Genomic DNA, 19366 nt, shown 5'->3' with positions numbered 1-19366 from the left:
AACCTAGACCCGGGTTAAAGTCAGAATTGAGGAGTGGACACCAGCAAACGGATGCAGAAGTGTGCTCACATCCCCTTCGTCAACTGCAATCTCGTTAAGGTCCTGGGGTCTCCTGGAAGGAAGGGAAGTTGGAATCATAGGGCCACATGGCATTCCCCAGAGTCTTCCCCACCCTGTAGTGTCACCGGCCAGCCAGCACTGTCACAGATGGCCCCATCTTACCTCGGGTAACGAGAGTGCTCTCAAAGCCAGGCCACATCGCCTGCTTACGCAGGATGAAGCTGGAGTGTGCCTTTTCTGAGCATGGTACTCTCCGTCGACTCCAAGTTGAGGGCCTGTCACATACTCCCTCACTCTGTAGATTGAAATCTGGGCCTCAATTCCTGTAGAACAGGGTACCCCTATTCCTTGACGGCACACTCTAAAACCAGCAGCAAGGGAGGGGTTCCGCATTCCCTCTTACACAGGATTGTATGTGTGAGACAGAAAGTGAGACCAACAGTAAAAAATAAAATAAAAAAACCACTGGCATGTTTTCACTGAGAAAATGTCTACAGATGGCCACCCTGTGGAGTGGGTATTATCTCCTGTGTGGTTCCTTTTTTGGTTCGGGGGGCTTTGCACTCAGTTATGAAATCATTCTCACCACCACCACCACCCCACTTCATCTGTTATGGTGACATTTCCAAGTAATGTTTAAAACCAAAGAGTACATTTTATTTTAAAATTCAAAGAGTTCAGTAGCCAAAAAAGCAGCAGTACCCCCTGCTCGGAATGCCCTGGAATCTACTTTCCCCAATTTAAATAGTTGGAAAGTCACCATGAACCTCGGATGCTCTTCTTGGCAGTAGAGAAAAACTGCCATAACAACAAGCTCAGAAATATACACACCCCTCAATGGAACTGGCTTCTTGCCTTCTGTTTTGAGCATACATCACAAGTCAAAATGAATTAAATACAAATCCAGCTTGCAATGGTCCGTCACTAAGCTGCCTCCCAGGAGCGAGCCAGCAGCATGTGGGTTGGAAGGGGGCCCGCAGCGTTCCCTGTGCTGTCTTGAATTGGACTGCAGTCTGTCTGACAAAACCGGCCCCACGAGGGAGTCCACAGCCCAGCAGCTCCTTGACTGGGATGGGGTAGGGGGTTGCCTTGAGCAGCTGTGGAAGCCTAGCCAGGGGCCCAGAAGCACAGGCCTCCTCACTCCAGGCCTCTACAGTCAATCAAATGTCAAGGAACCATCACCAGAAGAAACTTTTCATAGGTAAATAGAAGCAGGACCGAGAGCTGACAGTGGGGATTTTCCAAAGAAATGGAAACAAATGTACACAGGCCACTCACCAGAGACTATAGCCAGCGAGAAACAGGAAACGTATCAGGTTAATATTTTAATCTGTACATCACATTTTTTTGCAAACCATTACATTTTTAAATTAACTTTTTCTTGCAAAATATTCATTTCATTTTCTCCAAGAAAATCTTACAAAGGCAAAAATAAAATTTTATTTTGGCAAATGTCATGAAGTCGATACTGGCAGCATATGGAGTTAGTTAAAAATAGACAACAACTGCTAAATATATTCAAAATTCTATTTTTTTTCTCTGAGCATAGTCAAAGAGAAATTTTCATTTAAAGTGTGGCTCCACCCAATGGAGGTTTTTGTTGTTGTTGTATTTCCATTTAAACGTCATTTTTTATATGCAGAATAATATAAGAACACAACTTAAATAAAGGGCCACAAACACTGCACCTGGCTTGGTAGCCCCCCTCCTCATGTGGGGCTGGAAGTCAAATCAAAGTCCTGCCATTATGGCCATGAGGGATGGTGGGGGCACACTGCTGCCCTCCTGCCACCAGACCTGAGTCCCAGGGAAGCCAACCCGGGATTCTCCAAGGGCAGGCCGCAAAGGTTCCCATCATGGCCTGGTTGGAGGGAAGGGATTTCTAGGTAGATGTCACCCAGTATGGAGTTTATTGCTATAATACAATGAAAGTTGCTTCCTCTCACATTTTCTGTACTTCAATGTGTACTGTTAAAAATGAAAGCAGGCCAGGCGTGGTGGCTCACACCTGTAATCCCAACACTTTGGGAGGCCAAGGCGGGTGGATAACCTGAGGTCGGGAGTTCAAGACCAGCCTGACCAACATGGAGAAACCTCGTCTCTACTAAAAATACAAAATTAGCTGGGTGTGGTGGCACATGCCTGTAAGAACCCAGCTACTCGGGAGGCTGAGGCAGGAGAATCGCTTGAACCCGGGAGGCAGAGGTTGCGATGAACCGAGATAGCGCCACTGCACTCCAGCCCAGGCAACAAGAGTGAAACTCTGTCTCAAAAAAAAAAAAAAAAAGAGAGAGAAAGCAAACTGCTTTTTTCTTTCTGACAAGAGCCCTTTGCTGAGGGAAGCCTGTGGGCCCCAGTACTCTTGAACACACTGTTGCCCCTAAGCCAAACCCAAGGGGCAAGGCACAGACTTGGGCTCCATGTGCGATCCTGGTGGAGTTTCACATAGAGCGGGTCATCAGGTCAGGGACAGCTGATCTCTGCAGCCAAGATTTCCTCTACTCCCAGACAGCACGCCAACCAGCCTCTTGCTGGAGTCTACTGGGAACACCTCTTCAAATCTCACTTTCTCCTAAGGTCATTGGAAGCTGGACTAGCCTCTGCTTGCCCCGCCCTTCTCACCCCCCAACACCTGTCACCCAAAGTACCCGAATCTGTATGTGCAGCTGCAAAGTCCTGCATCCTCACCCTTCCTGCCACTCAGCCCTTGAGGTGAACATTAGAAAATAGATTCCGATTCTAAAATACAGTGTATTTTACAGTGTGTATCAAAAGTGCCTTTGCCATTCATATGTAGAGAGGAGTCTGAGCTAAACTAGTGGGTGCATATTAGGACCTGGTCTGTGGTGAACACCTGTAGTCAGTAAGCTGCTCCTTCCTCCAGCCAGATTCCCTGCTCAGCTGGAAGTGGTTTCCTTGGGGGCAGAAAGGTCTTCTCCTTAGAGGAAGCTGGTTCCACTGGGCCCCTGGCTCCAGGCTTCTCCTTCGTGTGCTGAGTCACGGGTCAGTCACTGCCTGGGCTGGCAAAAAGCACAGGCGACAGTGAGAAGCTGGCAGGAGCCCTGCTCACATCCAGGGAACAGGCACGTCTGCACACACATGACAGAATGGCAGATAGGCGGACAGGCAGAGCAGCAGAGCAGGGGGCTCCGGCAATGCGGCCGCCGCTGTGGGACCCTCAGCTTCTAGGACACATGGGGCTCTCACCCCGCCCTCCCTGCACCCCTACTCCACTGCTAGACACATGCTGGCCCCTAAATTAGGTCCCCATCCTGATAGGGCAAAGACTCTAATAAGGGTGCAGTCTGGCCCTGCCCTTCATTGAATGTGGGTAGCGCTCTTGACCTCTGTGGGCCTTGTTTTTCTAACCTAAAAAACATGGTGGTCATAACCACTTCTTAACAAGGATGCTGTGAGGGTAAGAAGAAACGCAGTACTCCAAAAAGGGTATAAAAGGCCGATCTCACAGCCATGGAGGCACCAAAACCCAGTAGGAACAGAGTCTCTCTCCTGCCTCTCTGTGCCTGAGCGCTGCTACTGTGCTCAGATCTGTAGGAGAAAGCCACACCCCCAACCGTGGCCTTCACAATGGACCTGGCTAGAGCACTTCCCTATGGCTCCTCAATCATCTCCTCCACACCTCCTAGAACCTGGCCCAAGGAGGCTGGCCTCGTCCTTCCATGCTCAGGCTGGCAGGGACTTGCTAGCTCTGCTGTGAGGCAGGAGGAGCACCCAGGATGGACACCTGACAAAAAATCATGCTTTGTTTCCTGCAGCACAAACACTCTCTCCCTCTTTTCACTTCTTTCTCCAAACACTTAGAGCTGCTCAGGGCGGCCCAGATGAATCCATGAGTGGTGATGGGGAACAAAGGCTCTGAACTCATATCAAAGGGGTTCAAACCCCAGCACTTACAAGCTGTTATTCCTTGCGCAAATCCCTCAAGGTCTCTGAGCTTTTGTTTTCTCATCTGTAAAATGGGGGGAAATATCTTCATAGGGTTGTTGTGTGGATCAAAAGAGATGCTTAGCACAATGCCTGGCACACAGCAGGCACTCAACAATGTTAACCACAGTATATGTAAAGGAAGGAGAGGGGAAAGCCCTGCAAAATGATAGTGGGATGCGATGTCAGGGAAAGGACTGCCCAGACCACCAGTCTGACCTTCCCCTGTCCAGGTGAACCAATGGGCTCCGAAGCAACAGGCTCAGGCCAAGAACTCACTTGAGACTGGACCAGATGCCGGCCTCCTGTTGCAGGGCTCCCTCCTCATCCCGCACTGCCTCTCATCACTAGATGCCCACATGGGGAGGGCTTGGTAGGGGTGGTGCCAGAGCTTTCTGCCTGGCTGACGGCCAATTTCACGTTGCCCTGGGCTTCCCTTTCTCTCCCTCTTAAAGTGCCCAGTGACCAAAAGGGCAGTCCCAGCCTCTGCACTGACACCAATTCTTTGTGACCTGGAATGAGCCCTGGCCCCTCACTGGGCCTCAGTTTCCTCATCTGTAGAACTGGACTTTTCCCAGTCTTACAGTTCTTCCATTTCTTTGGCCAAAGCCCTGAAAGGCCAAGATCTAACTCTTCCAGTCCCCTGAGGCTGGCAGTGTGGGCTGCACTGGTTCTTGGGCATCAGGCTGCCCTACTGAGGAGAGCAAGGGTTGGGGGCATAGTTCTGGTTCTAGAGATTTCACGGAGGCAGCAGGGTGTATCGCTCAGTCCCTATTGTATTACAGCCACTGAGGACTCAGTTCCTAAAAAGCATCACTTTCCCACCTGCCTACCAGTCAGGACAGTCCCCACAGCGACCGCTTTGCCAGTGGAAGGAGGCGTCAGCAGGTGGCACTGCAATCATTTCAGCACAGCAGGGAGGTGAGGAGCTCAGCGCTAGGGAGGCACAGGGAGCAGGCAGGGGCACACCAGGCAGGGGGTCTTACTTGGAAGGTGTTAGACAAAGGTGTAGTGGAGTCCGTTGGTTAAAGGGGGGTAAGGTGGCACCGTCCTGGGAGACAGGGGGCCTTTAGGCGGGAGGAGGGCCAGCTGCTGCGCTAGATGGGGCAACAGGAATTAAGCGGTGTGTTAGACTCCTCGTCAGCTCCTGCAGCACCAGATGCCCCATTTGGCAGGCTGCAGTGGCATGGGCCCTGCTGCCCACCATGAAGGGCCTGGGCTTGAGGGTGAGGGACAGATTCATGGGGCCTGGTGGGGAACCAGATGGGTCAACCTGCAGTTCCTGGATATGCTTCTGAGATGGAGAGAGGGATCGAGAGTGAGGAAAGGCTGCAGCAAAAATCATCTCTGACTAGGAAGGGAGAAAGGCCCTGGGAACTGGTCACAGCATATTAGGGCTGGGGGCGCTCATCTGCTGGCAGTAAGGAGGCTGAGGATGGCAGACCCCCCAGGGTTAGAGCAAGCAAGGCGAGAGGAGGGCACGGTATGGTGGGGTAGCCGCCCCTGCTCGAACCCTCCCCAGAAGGAGCTCAAAAGCTGCTAAGATGAGCCCCAGGGTCATTGGGAGGAGAGGTCTGGATGAGTCATCTCCTGCATCCCTAGTCCCAGAACACCACACTGGCCAACTCTCAGCCCACTCAGCATGTGCTCGAAGGGACTGAGGACAGCAGAGATTTCAAGGACTGTGCAGGATCAGGCTGTAGGGGACAGAGAACAGGTTTTGACTATGACTATGGCCCCTCCCCTTGTTGTCAGTCACTCTCATGGCCTTCTGGGGCCACAGCAAAGGTCTCTGATCCCCAGACCAGACCCCCCAGGCCCAGGCCTCTGAGGGCTCTGCCAGCCACATCCTTGGCTACTTCTAGACCCTTTGGCCAGGGTTGGAGAATTGGTAGGGGCCATGACACCACTTCAGGCTCTATGGCTGCCCCCTCCCCAGAAGGAGCACACCTGGCCAGGAGCACCACCCAGACACACAGTGGCCTCTGCACTGGGGGAGAAATGGTACCGGGTGAACTGTGAAGGCACAAGGCACACACAGGCAGGTGAGTTGTGAGTGGAAGGAGGAGCCTGCAGTCTCCTTCCTGACTGAGAGAAAGAGCAGCCCTTTTATACACAGAGACACACATACACACAGACACATGTACACAGATACACGCTGAGACACACACACACACACACACACACACACATGTTCTCATCCCATGGTGTTATGTTTTTCGTCCCATACTTTCTGGCACAATACACTCTGACAAGGTGAACACTGGCTTTAATTTAGAGACCAAGGCAGCGGACCAGGGAGGTCTGGAGGGGCCCCCTTCTGCCTTACTCCAGCAAGAAATTCAAGCATCAACCACTTTCCTGCCCCCTTCTTCATGAGGTCAGAAACCTTAGCCCCTTGGATCAGAACCTTGAAAAGCCTGCTCTTAGCTCATAGTCTCCGAGGAAGTGGGGTAGCAGCACTGCTCCTCCTGGGACCACCTTCCCCTGATACTTCTGAGCTTCTGGGCCCCCTTGGTCTCCCCCACTGTGTGGCCTGCCCCACCTTCCCTTCCAAGTCCTGCTGTGCTCATGGGACAGGATGCCCAGTGGTCAGGGGAACACACCACTGACCCTCAACTACCATCCTTGACACTTGATTTTCCACTGGCTCTGGAACAGGCCATGCTGGGCCCAAGTCCACAGGTGCAGTGGGCAGGATCCAGGCCTTGGGGGCTGGGCCATGGCCTTACCTGCCACCTGCTTGCTACGCTGGGAGGCCTCGGAGGCCAGGGCATAGGAGATGTTGATGATGCGCTCCTGCTCCTGCAGCTGCAAGTCCAGGTCAGCCACACTGTTCCGGTCCTGGCCTGAGGTCGGCTGCAGGTTGCACATGCTGCAGGAGGGTCGGAAGCAGACCATGGGCCCTCCTGCCCTGGGCAGCAGCCTCAGGAGTGGAGGGTCTCCCTGGCCTAGAGGTTCTCAACATTTTGAGGGGGTTCAGACAAAAACTGTGGGTACTTTCTCCCTAGACAAAGGTACATGCTTTCCCCGAAACACCCAAACGATCACAGCTTTGTTCCTCTTTTGGGAAGGCCACAGACCTTAAGTTCACAGATCTAGCTGGAGGCTCTTATTAAATTCAGACATGAAATGGCTAAGCCAGCTCTGAAATGGAGGCATACAAACAAGATTAAGTTTCTGAAGCTATTGAGGCTGAGGAGATAGTCAAGTCACTTCAGAGGGCCCCAGGCCAGCATCCAGGGGAGTGGGCAATGCCTCTGGTGCCCTAGGGACAAGGCTGGCACCCTTGGCTCTGATCTGCCGGTCTGCATGAGGGTGCACAGGCCCAAATGCTGGGAGGACCATCACTGGAGCTGATTTCCAACTAGCTCCGCTTCACGCCATGCTTGGCTCCACTCTCCTCACTTGCTAGGGTCACTTGGGACACAGAATTGGAGGTGAAAGCCCAGGACAAGAAGCCTCTACAAATGTTGTAGGCCTTTCCAGATGACCTAGGCAGCTTCCTTGCTGATCTGCTGGCAATGTACCAGCCTGCCCCCTCCAATGAGTAGGGCTTACCTGAGACGAAGACTTGGCAAAACATGCATCCCAGCCAGCCTGGCCCAGGGCCCACATGGTAGAGACACCACCTGGGGTCAGGGTGACCTGCCAACACTTGAGTAAGCGAGGACTGACCTTGACCGGGCGAGGATGTTGCGGATCTTCTCGGCTTTGCGGTAACGCGCTTGCAGCTCCTCAAGGCTAGGTGGCTCTTCGGGATCTAGCTCCACGTAGCGCTCAGGGATTGACACCTTCTCTGGTTTGGACAACTGGGGAGAGGCCAGGAGGTGGCAGAGGGAGACACTCAGATGTCTGGGTTTAGGACTCGCTTTTCCCATCCCCGTCCCCTCCCACCATGGGAAGCAAGCGGAGTCCACAGAGGCTAAGTAACTTGCTAAGATCACAAAATTAGTAAGTTGTGGAATCCAGGTTTGAACCTGAGTCCGACTCCAAAGCTCGTGTTCTTTCCACTCCACCAGACAACCTCCTACAGGCTGGCGGAAGGGAAGGGCAAGATAGTTAGACTACAAGCTCTCGGGAAAATGATCATCTTTAATGCCACCGTCAAGGCCCTAAGTGACCTGACCCCTGATGACCTCTGCAGCCACTGATCAACCAGCCCCTCCAGTTCCCCGCCCACAGTGGGGCCTCTGTTCCATCTGGGAAGCTCTCCCTTTTGTTACATTGACTCTCATCTTTTCAACCTCACTTTGAGAAGCCTTCTCTGATCCCCTCCACCCCCTCACTTTCCGTTCGCCATTGTGTCCCTCTGTCTAATGCATGGACTTAGTACTTAGTAGCCCTCCAACTAAATCTCCCTGAATGGATGGATAATGGATAAATGGATGATTGACGGGTGGGTGAATGAAAGGATGTGATGGTGCTTTCTGTCCCTAAAAAGGCTCTTCTGATCTAGACAGGAGGCAGCTATGCTGAATCTACTGCTGGCCAGAGGAAGACAGCCCCAAATTCCACCTCACCAGCATCTCCCGTAGAACTAGTGGCAAACTCGGCTTGGTGAAACTTCGCTTGGACTAAGAACACTAAAGGAAGCTTTTGCATGCTCCAGGAACTTTTTCCTCCCTGAATTACAAAAGCACACTAAAATGGGGTAGGTTGAAGCTCCTAAAAACAGGCTTAACCCAATCCCGGGGCAAACCTGGTCATGGATTTAAACCCACAGGCAGCCCTTTTGCGCTGCTGGAGATGGCAAGAAATAAGCTCTTCTCTGTTACTCCAATGAGGACAGATTTAGAGGAAGGAAGTAGATTACATTGTAGCAGGAGGAATTTAGGTTAGAGATAAGGAAGAACATTTTCCCTGGACTGGCAGGCAATCAGGACACTACAGAACACACTTCCCCTGCCAAGGCAGCATGTCGGGGCTTCCTTTGTGAATCTAAGAACACAACAGACCTTTGGCTGTTTCAGATGGCAAAAGAACAAGGTCTTGAGCAGGGGACCAGCCTTGTTAACTCCTAGAGCCCCAGCAGACCCCAAAACTCAGCAACTCTATAGACACTTATCTTATCCACACGCTGTTTCTTTGTTCCCAAAGACCACAGGAACCCGTAACATATTGAGTCAGGTAGATACCATTGGCAAATCAGCTTGTGAATAGGCCTGGCGCTGCCTCTTAAGACAGCAGGAAGGCTCCAGAAGACAAGGTCCTCCTCAGTACTCACTCTCCTATCACACAGACCTGGGGAAGTTTTATTGAGGTCTCGCCTCGATCCATCCTTCATGTGGTGATAACATTTCCTCTTGTGCCATTTCCAGGCAGGCCAAGTCCTTGTACAAATGCTTTTGGTACATTTACGGGTCACTGTGTGATTCATTCCACACAGTCTTCATGCAGCAAAGATGTACCACACACCCACTGTGTGCCAGGCCCTGTGCCAGGGGCTAGGGATACAAAGGTGAACCAAGCAGCCATAGACACTGCCCTGCAGAGCTTAGGAATAGCATCGACATAGGCCCCAGAAGACCATCTACGTCTTGAAGATGTTGACTGTGTCATACCCTGAGTTCCCTTTCTCTCCCCTTGGGTAGAGACATTTCTTGATGGGTAGATCCAGCAGTTACTTGCTCTCCTGGGCCTGCCCTGTCATGATGCACATAAGCCACCAGAGGGCACCAGAAGAATTCAGACCAGAACACTGCACTGTTCCCTAGCTTCTATCACGGCTGGAAATTTTCACCTGTGATTTTCAAACCTGCCCCCCATTTTCCCCTAGTCAGACTGCCCAAGTTGGCCTCACCAGCCAGTTGCAAAGCCAATCCCTGGTGTTGCAGGGAACATTTCCTAACAACAGCAACTGCTGCTCATGTGCCTACTATGTGGCTTTGATTGCTTTGGTCGCTAAACCTCCAGAGAACATGTGGAGTCACTTAATCCTCTTCACAACCCACTTCACTGTTGAGGAAACTGAGGCACAGAGAAGCTAAAATTACAATTTGCCCTAAATTAGAGAGAGATTTGAACCTTCATTAAAACGTCTGGCCTCCTTTCATTGCCTCAAGCTGCTATCCATCCATTCTCCTAGGCCACACTGAAGCTGAGCCATGTCCCTGTTCAGGGTGATACCCCACAGTGGGAAGGTGGATCAGGCTGGGAACTTGAAGGCCATGTCTCCTGGAGGACATGAAGGAAGCGCCTGCCCTCACCTCTCTGCTGATGTCCAAGTCATAGTCTTGAGGCTCCAGGTCCAACTCAGTGACAGGCATGGCCTGCACTTTCAACCAGCCATTCTCCTCCTTGTCCTTTTTTTCCCCTTGCACGACCCGTTCCAGCAACTGCAGGTCAAAGTCCTGCTCACGCTTCCACTGGCAACAGAACAAGAGGGTTAAACGTAGTCGCTTTCTGACTGCTGAAAGGGCCCAGCTGGTCACCTTTTTCCATGGGGTTCTTTGGAAGATGAACCTGTGATCCCATTAGGGAAAAGCTGTATGTGCAATAGAGAACGAAGCCGCTGTCCCCTTCATATGGGTTGTTCCAGACTGCTAATTGCTCTCTGATCTGGGTTCCCAGAGGTTTCAAACACACACTCTCGGGGCATAGGTCTAAGACTCATGACTTCAGGCTTACAGTGGCCCCCAGGGAAACAGAAGGCTCCCAGAGAGGGTGACCTCCAAACAACTTGGGACAGAGTTCTAGAGAAGGGATTTGCCCCTTCCACTCTCTACAGCTGGTTCAGGAGACATATGCCTCAGGCTCAGAGTTAATGGAAAAACATGCCCTTCAAGGCCCTGCTAAGCAAGAGGAATAACCAAGGGTCTTTCTATTGGAAATTTTCAACAAGGTAACATTTGTAGGTGGGGGATATCGCACTCACAGCAGGGCTGGGGAGGTACAAGCAAGGGCAGCTTGGAGCCAATGAGGCAGACAAACTGCTGTGTAAGACCCATCTATTTGAGATAGATGTTTTCTTTAAATTAGAAAAAAAAAAAACTAAATCATATAAAATTGAAATGCTAAATCAAATGGAATGTTTCTAAGTCTGTTTCATAGTATCAACTTTGTAACAAGCTTCCCAAAAGGGAAAATCTAACCCATAAGATCCAGCCATGACTGTCCAGCTCCGTGGTGGTTTCCTGTTGACCCAGGACCTGCATCCTCACAGGCCTTTGACCTCTGAGCAGGTTGTTGAGAATAGAGTAGGCTCAAAATCTCTCTTCCCCTGAGCAGAACCAAAGCAGATGCTTATCTATCCCAGGTCACCTCCTCTCCCATCCATCCACCTCAAAGCCCCCCAAATGGTCCTGATTGTCTTTGATGCCTCCTCAAGTCCCTCCAAAACCCCAAACCCAGAGCCATATTTGCACATTTCACCCATTCATGCACAAGCTCTCAATAATAACCTCAAATCAGTGTAATCGCTCTTAGGTGACGGTTTCCAATTATTGTTGGAAAGGATTAGGCAATTGAAGTTCCAAGGATGAAAAAATCAATTTAATGATTCACAAAGAAAACACTCATTTCCTTACACGCTCACAAATGCTCCAAATAGAGATAAGTCCTCATTTAAACCCAGCCTGATTGTTTCCACAAACAGGAAAAGTTCACTAGACTCTACAAGGTATCCTGGGGAAGAACCACGCCAATCCATTATTATTAAGCAACATGTTTATTGGCGTTGATGCAGAGACTTACACAAGTCTTTTTTTTTAAGAGAAATATTACAAGGTATTCAAGTTACGAGTTTTAAATAATCTCTACATTTGAGACATCAAATTATAAAAGGTCAGTGTTACCCCATATGACATTTGTTTTAAAAGTTTAAAAGTTACCAGGTTTGCAGCTTTTAAAGATATGAATGCCCTGGGTCTTACCCCTTTGGTGTCTGAGCTAACAGCTGCAGAGAGGCCCTCTGAATACACAGTATATTTTGCTATCCCTTCAAGTTATTAAATACCAGAAACACAAAAGGTTTTCCAAAAGAAATTGTGTGATTGGACTAGAGGAATTAAAACCGAACAACCTCAGTCTTGGGAGACTGTATTCAAACGTGCAGTCTCTGAAGTCCCTGTCTACCGTCCAGGTGTAAGGCATGGATTTTTATAAATTAATAATGCCCAGACCTCTGCCAATGACTGTGGCCTCGGGCAGCAGGTTGTCTCAGGCTTGTGGGGTGGCTTTTGGGACAAGTGAATTATGAGTCAGTAGGCCTGCATGAAGAGGGCAGCAGAAAGGTGAGTCACATCTGGGAACACTCAACGGGCTATGGAGACAAGAACCGCTATTACAAGCCCGGTAACAAGTAGCACAGGCCAGTTAGAGCACGTTCAATGCAAATCAGAAGCTTCTGTAAACACAATCAGGCAGGATTAGAGAGGCAACGAGCGGTAACACTAAAAGCAAAGGAGCTTGTGCAATGAATTAGGGAAAGAACAATCAGGCTAGAGGTTTAGGGAAACATGGGATTTCACACAACAGGGAAAAGTCAAATGGAACGTTTCCAAAGGGACCTAAGGTGACTGTGGACAGGGCACAGCGCCAGGAAGCGCCACCAGGGAGCAGCACAGGCCTCTCCAGCTCTCCCTGACACCCCTGAGGCCTCTGCACTGCAAGCTCAGGGAGACCAGTGGCCCTTGGGGCAGGGGTGTGACCCGGTGCTCCAGCGCCCTCACACAGCATCTGCTGGCAGGTGTGGGAGGCTGATCGGTTTGCTTGTGCTTCTAATCAAATCATGTCACCATCTTCCTCCTCTCCTCTCTGAACCCTGTATTCCCAGATCCTGAATTCTGCTGAGATTCTGAATGCCTGCAAAGACCCCTCTCCATCGCAGCTGGGAGGACTGACTGGGTGTTTCCTCAGGCTCCTGGGCCTGTTTGATCCTCACTCCAGCTCTGGTTCAGGTCAGCCTCTAACCAGGCATTTGTCCAGCCTGTGTCGTGGACAAACAGCCCCGTGGGGTGTTCCCTCAACCACTTAGGTCAATGGACGGCTCGCTCACTGGGAGGTGTGATATGCTTGTGTTTGGGGGACTCTGAGGGGCACTCGGCTCCCTGTCCCTGCCCCACTGCCTGGCCCCTCCTAACATACTGAGCCAAGATCTCCAGGGAGTGGCCGGCTGAGGTAGCGAGATGAGGGCAGGCCCATCCTCTCCCCTTGGCCCAGTGTCCTTTTGCGCTCTCGGACCAGGGCCTTCTGGTGTCGCTTCATGCGCTCCAGCTGCTCCTCCGCACTCATCTTGCCCCGCTGGTGATCCCCTGAGTACAGGCGCTCCAAGGCACTCTTGGGTCTCTGAGGAAGAGGAAGCAGGCAAGAGAGACACAGAACGGCTGGGCTGGGCATGCAGAGGACAGCCACCCCGCTGGCTGCATTCCCGCTGTCTCTCATACACATGCACATGCACATGCACACACATGCACACTCTAGTTGGGCTCCTCTTGGACTTAGAGAACTATTTCCTCTAAGCAACACGATGCCCCCAACCCTCAGGAGCTTTCTGAGCAGAACCTATTCTGCAGATGCAGACACTGAGGCTCAGGCCTGTCCAGTGAGGCCAGAACCCAGGGTGCAGGCTTCTTGAGCTCCCTCCTGCCACCCTGACAGGCCAGAGAGAAAGGCAGGACGCCCTCCTTGGTGGGCAGTGGGTGACAGGGAGCTCAGGAGGGGCTGAGGCCACCCCAGAGGCCATCCCCAGGGCTGACGGGATGGCCAGTTACTGTCCCCCTGGGAGACCCTCCCTCCCCATGTGAAGGAGCAGGGAGGTCCTCGACAGCTCAAGGCCACTCACAGGGAAGGTCGCCTTGCTGCTTTCGGCATTGAGACCCCTCCGGAGTGTGACGTAGGGAGCAATGGTGGACGACTGCTGGAGCCTTGACATGGACCCTGACAGCCCTTCGTGAGGAAAGAGAAGTGCGAGCATGTTTGTGCTGGTGTGGGTGGGTTCCCGCTTCTCCCTCATCACACATTCTTGTAGGAGGACCAAGAGCACCCAGCCAATGACCCACCCTTACTTCTCTTCTTCCTCCCCAGGGCCTGGAAGAGCAAGGTCCCCAATAGAGGATGGGGGCCAGCCCAGGGGTGACCTTTGTCCCTGATGGAGGGCAGTGTCCCTGCAGATCTGTGGACCACCGCAGGCTTTCCTTACATGCAGATGACTGGGCTGCCCGGCAGGTGGAAAGACTGGAGGGGCAGGAATGCCCTTCACTCCCTGATCTATTCTTAGGCACCCTGCACAACCCAACTTGGGGTGAGGAGGAAAGTGAGGACACTCAACTGGCAAGAAGACATTTAAGGAAAGGGTTCATTGAGGGTTCATTCGAGAGACAGAAGCACTCTGGAAGGTCTGAGATGGACAAGCTGGTGGCAGCCACCCAGCAACCCAGCCTGCAGGGTGCAGTGACTCTGGAGCCAGAGCACTGGGATGGTCTTCTGGTTCCACCAATGATCAGCTAATTGGCAAGTTATTTAATTTCCCTGGGCCTTAGTTTCTGTGTCTCTAAAATGGGGATGACAGTACTTTCCTCATAGGATTGTTGTGAATATCATGTCTATATAAAGTACTTAAACAGTGCCAGGCTTTCTAGTAACTGCTATTATCATTGTTCCTGGGGACAGATATAACAAAAGAGGAAGAGAATCATGATGTGGGCCAGAGGAAGGCAGGCCAGGTCCTCCCTCTTGGCAGCCCAGAGCCCCCTGAGAGCTGCTGCTCACTCCTAGGCCTGGAGCTGCAGACAGAAGGGTACGAGGCACCATCTGAGGGCTGGAAGCAGTGTGGTGGGATTCCCAGAGAAACTCCAGGGAGGACCCTGCCTTACCTCTGCCTGGCAGCGTCTGGTACCTGCTCTCAGGGCCCACAAGTCCCAGGGAGGGCTGGGCCATGTCCCCGCTGAGGGTCGCCAGCTCAGGCTCACTGACATACGACCGCAGCTCCACCTGTGGGCAGAGACCCAGGTGATGTGACCTGCCAGTGTCATACCCCCTTCCCTTTCCCCACATGCAGAGTGGCAGTCCCAGGGTCCCCCGCTCACCCTGGAGTCCCCGTTCACACACTGCCCCAGCTCCCGGTCTCGCTTCCTCTCATCTGACTGCCGCTTGAGGCCCCGCACAGACGTGTGCCGGATGATGGTGGCCTCTCTCGGCAGAGGCGGCACGGCCGGGGGCTGGTCCTCTGGGCTGTAGAGTTCGGGGAGTGGGGGCCTGGGAGGGGCTTCATCTTCCTGCTGAGAAAGAGAACCAGACCAGTGGTCAGTGAGACAGAGCTGGAGGGAGGACTGCTGGGTACTGCCACAGTGGAGGTTTAAAGGGCAGGAACAGGCCACATCAGAGCCACAGAACATGGCTGCCTCAGCCAAGGAGCACTCACACTTCCCCAGGAGGAGCAGTGAAGAAGGGACATGCCTCTGCTCCTCTATCCCCTCAGATGTATACAGTTTCTATTCTGCAAAGTGTTACCTGTATAACTGTCCCAAAACCCAGGACTCAAGTCTCCCGGGTCCATACCCTTGGTGCTGTGCCAAACTGCTCCCTCCGCTCACCTGGAGTGCACATTGCAGGCAGGCTGCTAACCCTGCCCTGACTTCCATGCTTATGACAGCACCACCCACCTGGAGAATAACATCTACCCACTCAGCTTAGCCTGAGCTGGCTCACTGGCCCTGCATAAGCTCTGGCTCCTTCAGCAGGGTGGAGACCTGAACAAGGACAGAGTCTACATCCTCCTGGCCTTTCTATCAGAAATGTGCATGGTTACAAAATATTTCCTCCTTCCTGACTCAGAACAGGCAGTCAGCATGAGTGACTCACTGCCTACCATGCAGCTGATTCCCTAGAATGTGATGAATGCAACCATTTTCCTTGAAACTCCCTGTCCACAATGCTCTGTGAGGGCTGTGGTTCCTCTACATATTGACAGACCGGCCCCTGGTTGCCATGAATACCCACTCGCAGGACTAATGACCATCACGCCTTCCACCTCCTAAATTCCCTCTTTCTCAGTCTAATTTGGTTTTAAGAATTTTGCAGAGTTCAGGAAAGGGCACTCCAAGCTCTTGGAAAGTTCAGGAAAGAGCACTCCAAAGCAAAGGCTTATCAACAATCTTCTAAAGCAATATGCTTCACTGATGTGGGAAAGTTAAGCAATCTGCCTAAGATACCCACTGGTTCTCCAAGGATCCACAGTTTCTAATCCTGACAAGACATATGAATCACCAATTTCTAAAAAGCACCCCAGAAAGATAAACATAAAACATCGATTGCCTTTGATTGAATGGAATGTCTGGAGGCAGAGGGTGGGAAGGAGACATGTTATTATGTACTTTTTTATATCTTTTGCTTTTGTATCCTTTAAGAATATCATCTAATTTATTTTTTAAAAAACATTAAACTCAAGAAAGTAAGTCAAATAAAAATAAAAGAACTATAGCCACATGCAACAATGTATATAAATCTCACAAACATAATGTTGAAGAAAAGATGCAAGATACAAAAGAGTATAGAATTATACACCAGCATAATCACAGTGTTTAGGAAAGTCAGCACAGGTACTAAAACTGAAAAAAAAAAAAAGGGGGGGGATTATTATCCAAAAAGTCAAGATCGTTGTTACTTCTGGCAGACAGGAAGCAGCTTGACCTGGGAAAGAACCCAGAGGCTTCTGGTTGCTGGCAGTGTTCTATTTCTTAGGCCAGCTGTTGGTATAAAACAGGTGGTCTCTTTATTGTTATTCATTAAATTATATAATCCTGTTTTATGTCATTTTCAGGATGGGTATTATTGTTTCACAAATATAAATGGGTTTTGTTTTGAGACAGGGTCTTGCTGTATTGCCCAGGCTGGAGTGCAGCTGTGTGATCACAGGTCACTGCAGCCTCAGACTCCTGGACTCAAATGATCCTCCTGCCTTAGCCTTCCCAGTAGCTGGGACTACAGTCACGTACCACCACGCCCATCTTAGAAGTGTTAAAAACAAGCAAGTAATAAAACAAATGGTAAAACTGGCAAACACACATATATTCCTAGGAGAGAGGACCTCTCCTGGTGATCCTGATGCTCACCCAAGCTGAGAAAGCCCTGCCTGAGCGCCACAGATGACCAAGCTGAGGAGGAGCCTCTGTGACCATCTACAAAAGGGAAAGCGAGGAAGCTCAGAGAAGGGACGGACTTGCCTGAGGACACACAGAGAGAATCAGTCCCGGAATCTGGATGTCCCAGCTCCTATGCCAGCGCCTTTTCCCCTATTCCCTGTCCCAGCTGGCAGCATCGCGCCCTATGTCGGCAGCCATCTGCCCCAGACATTCCTGCTATTTGTTTTGGTATTTTCCCTGTCCTGTTTTAGGGCAAGAGCTCCAGTCCACCTCTCGGATCTAGGATTGGGAAGACCTCAAGATGTTGAAATCCACAGTGACTCTCTGGCTGGGTGGTGGGCCATACCCTGGGTGCAGCTGTGGGCCCTGGGCTATGGCTGGAAGCAGGTAGATGGTGAGGACCAGGATAGCAAAACTCATATGTTTTACCCAGCACTGTGCACTGACCTCACCAGAGGTCCAGGGACACACGATGCCCAGGTGAATTTCCTCCAAGCCTTTGTTGGCAAGAATCTGGAGGGCCCCATTCTGAGGTCCACTGTGCTATAGATTCCCTGCACTGGGACTAGCCTCCTTGTGTTCTCCAGCCAAGGCTGGCCTGGCCCTGGAGGCGTGAGCTCTCTTGAGACCTGACCACATCTCCTATTTCTTTAAAGTCTCCTGCATTCCCAGACTCTGCCAAGAGCTTGGCCTCCTTCTATGCCAGGCAAATCAAGGTGCTGGCCCAGTCAGCCACAGAGGCCACAGACCAGATCTGGGACTAAAGGCCCAATTAGATGGCAGATGGCACAGAATAAAAGAGAAGGGCCAGGAGGTGTGATTGGATTCACTAGTTAGAATGGAGACATTGAGCAAATGTCAACAGTTTAGGCTCTTAGTTTTCTTCTCCGTGGAATGGGGACACTGCTCTTGCTGTGTACACTCTGTGAGGTTATTTTAAAGATCAAAGCATCCTCACAACCCAGCCCAGTGCTCAGCAGCAGGTGAAGGGAAGGACATTTTTCCACTGGACTGAGCTCACGGCCCACAGGCTGTGTAACTGCAGGAGACACCCCGCGGATCTGCACAGAGGTTTGCATGGGGACAGCCTCACCCACAGCCACACACCTCTCTGCAGATCACAAACCCCCATCCTACTCAACACAGTCACTTCTTCTTGGTGGGCCTCAGTTCTCCCAACTGCAAAATGGGAGAGTTGGGTTAGATCATCTTCCAGGGATCTTCCAGTTCTAAGGCACAATAGCAGGGAAATACTACTCTTTAACTGCTTGTGACTAAGGACTCCTTTAGGACACTGGCTGGGTCCATTTCCCCAAGTTTTCCCAGGAGTTTCTCTCCCAGGAGAAAGTAATCTGAGGACAAAGAGGAAACAATGGCATTCAGCTCCTAGTCATCACTACTTACAACTTTGGGCTTCGTCTTAGTTGGTGACTGAAGGGGGGATGTCACTTTCCTCAGCTGGGGTGGGTGAGGTCGGTACGGCACGTAGGTTTGCAGCTGGGGGAAGAGTCGAACCTCCAGAGGGGTCCGCACAGGGCTGGTGGGAGGACTGGGCTGTGGGGGCGGCTTGCTCTCAGAAGTTGAGAGTGAAGGCACAGGCGGGTGAGGAAACAAAGGCACCGTTTTTCTCTCTAAGGGGCATAGAAGGAAACAAAGCACGGGATGGAACAAAGACCCCCTTCCTTGGAGGATGAGTGGAGTGATTTAGCACCTCGAAGACCCAACCTCCCCAAGGGCCATCCCACCCACCTGGCTCCCAGCCTTCCACCCTCCCACCACCCCCGACCTCACCCAGATCCCCCACACCCAGGAAGATGAACAGCTCACCCGGATTTTTGACGGACTCCACTAGAATTCTGAAGTTCTCTTTATTTGCACTCAGGCCTGCAGTGACATCTTCAATTCTCCATAGATCTTTCTGTATCTGCGATTTCTCCTGAGGAAGACAAAGTGGTGGGTTTTCCTTCTTAGCTCCTTACAAGTTTCTTCTTAGGACTTATCCTACCATTTCAGACAGAGCCCCCTGCACTGGGGGGCAGCATCCCCTCTGGAAACCCCACTAGTGCTAGAGCCAAGCCTGTTTCATAGCTTTCTAGGGAAGCATAGACATGGAAAATGCCCAAGATCCAGGGAGAAATTTCAGAGTAGCTTTCAGCAGTCCAGCTTGCCTAATTTAAAAATAGACTGCCGTAAACACTGTGCCATTCCACTAAAATACTGTATGACACACTTAGAGTAGTCAATTTCATAGAGACAGGAAGTATAAAGTGGTTGCCGGG

At 51.3% G+C, this 19366-nt stretch overlaps 1 protein-coding gene across 8 annotated transcripts in view; it reads right to left on the bottom strand.

Annotated features, from left to right (window-relative positions):
* Positions 1 to 1372: 1372 nt before the first annotated feature.
* PLEKHA7 (pleckstrin homology domain containing A7) overlaps positions 1373 to 19366 on the bottom strand; it is a 232926-nt gene continuing 214932 nt past the window's right edge. For 2 of the 8 annotated variants that reach the window (XM_050759312.1, XM_050759315.1), the window contains 11 exons: positions 18915 to 19023; positions 18492 to 18718; positions 15033 to 15224; positions 14820 to 14937; positions 13790 to 13893; positions 13093 to 13293; positions 10215 to 10373; positions 7684 to 7817; positions 6738 to 6880; positions 4992 to 5102; positions 2982 to 3080 (listed from right to left, as the gene is read on the bottom strand). In XM_050759312.1, the coding sequence (XP_050615269.1) occupies positions 5002 to 5102; positions 6738 to 6880; positions 7684 to 7817; positions 10215 to 10373; positions 13093 to 13293; positions 13790 to 13893; positions 14820 to 14937; positions 15033 to 15224; positions 18492 to 18718; positions 18915 to 19023 (1488 nt within the window). In that variant the 3' untranslated portion in view covers positions 2982 to 3080; positions 4992 to 5001. Of the gene's footprint in view, positions 3081 to 4991; positions 5103 to 6737; positions 6881 to 7683; positions 7818 to 10214; positions 10374 to 11658; positions 13294 to 13789; positions 13894 to 14819; positions 14938 to 15032; positions 15225 to 18491; positions 18719 to 18914; positions 19024 to 19366 lie in introns of those variants that run through there. The other 6 variants (XM_050759314.1, XM_050759316.1, XM_050759313.1 and 3 more) reach the window with 5 other exon arrangements.

This window comes from Macaca thibetana, chromosome 14 (assembly GCF_024542745.1).
Source record: "Macaca thibetana thibetana isolate TM-01 chromosome 14, ASM2454274v1, whole genome shotgun sequence".
NCBI classification, from domain to species: domain Eukaryota; kingdom Metazoa; phylum Chordata; class Mammalia; order Primates; family Cercopithecidae; genus Macaca; species Macaca thibetana.
The sequence above is the reverse complement of the archived record's forward strand: the minus strand, read 5'-3'. Positions and strand labels throughout refer to the sequence as shown.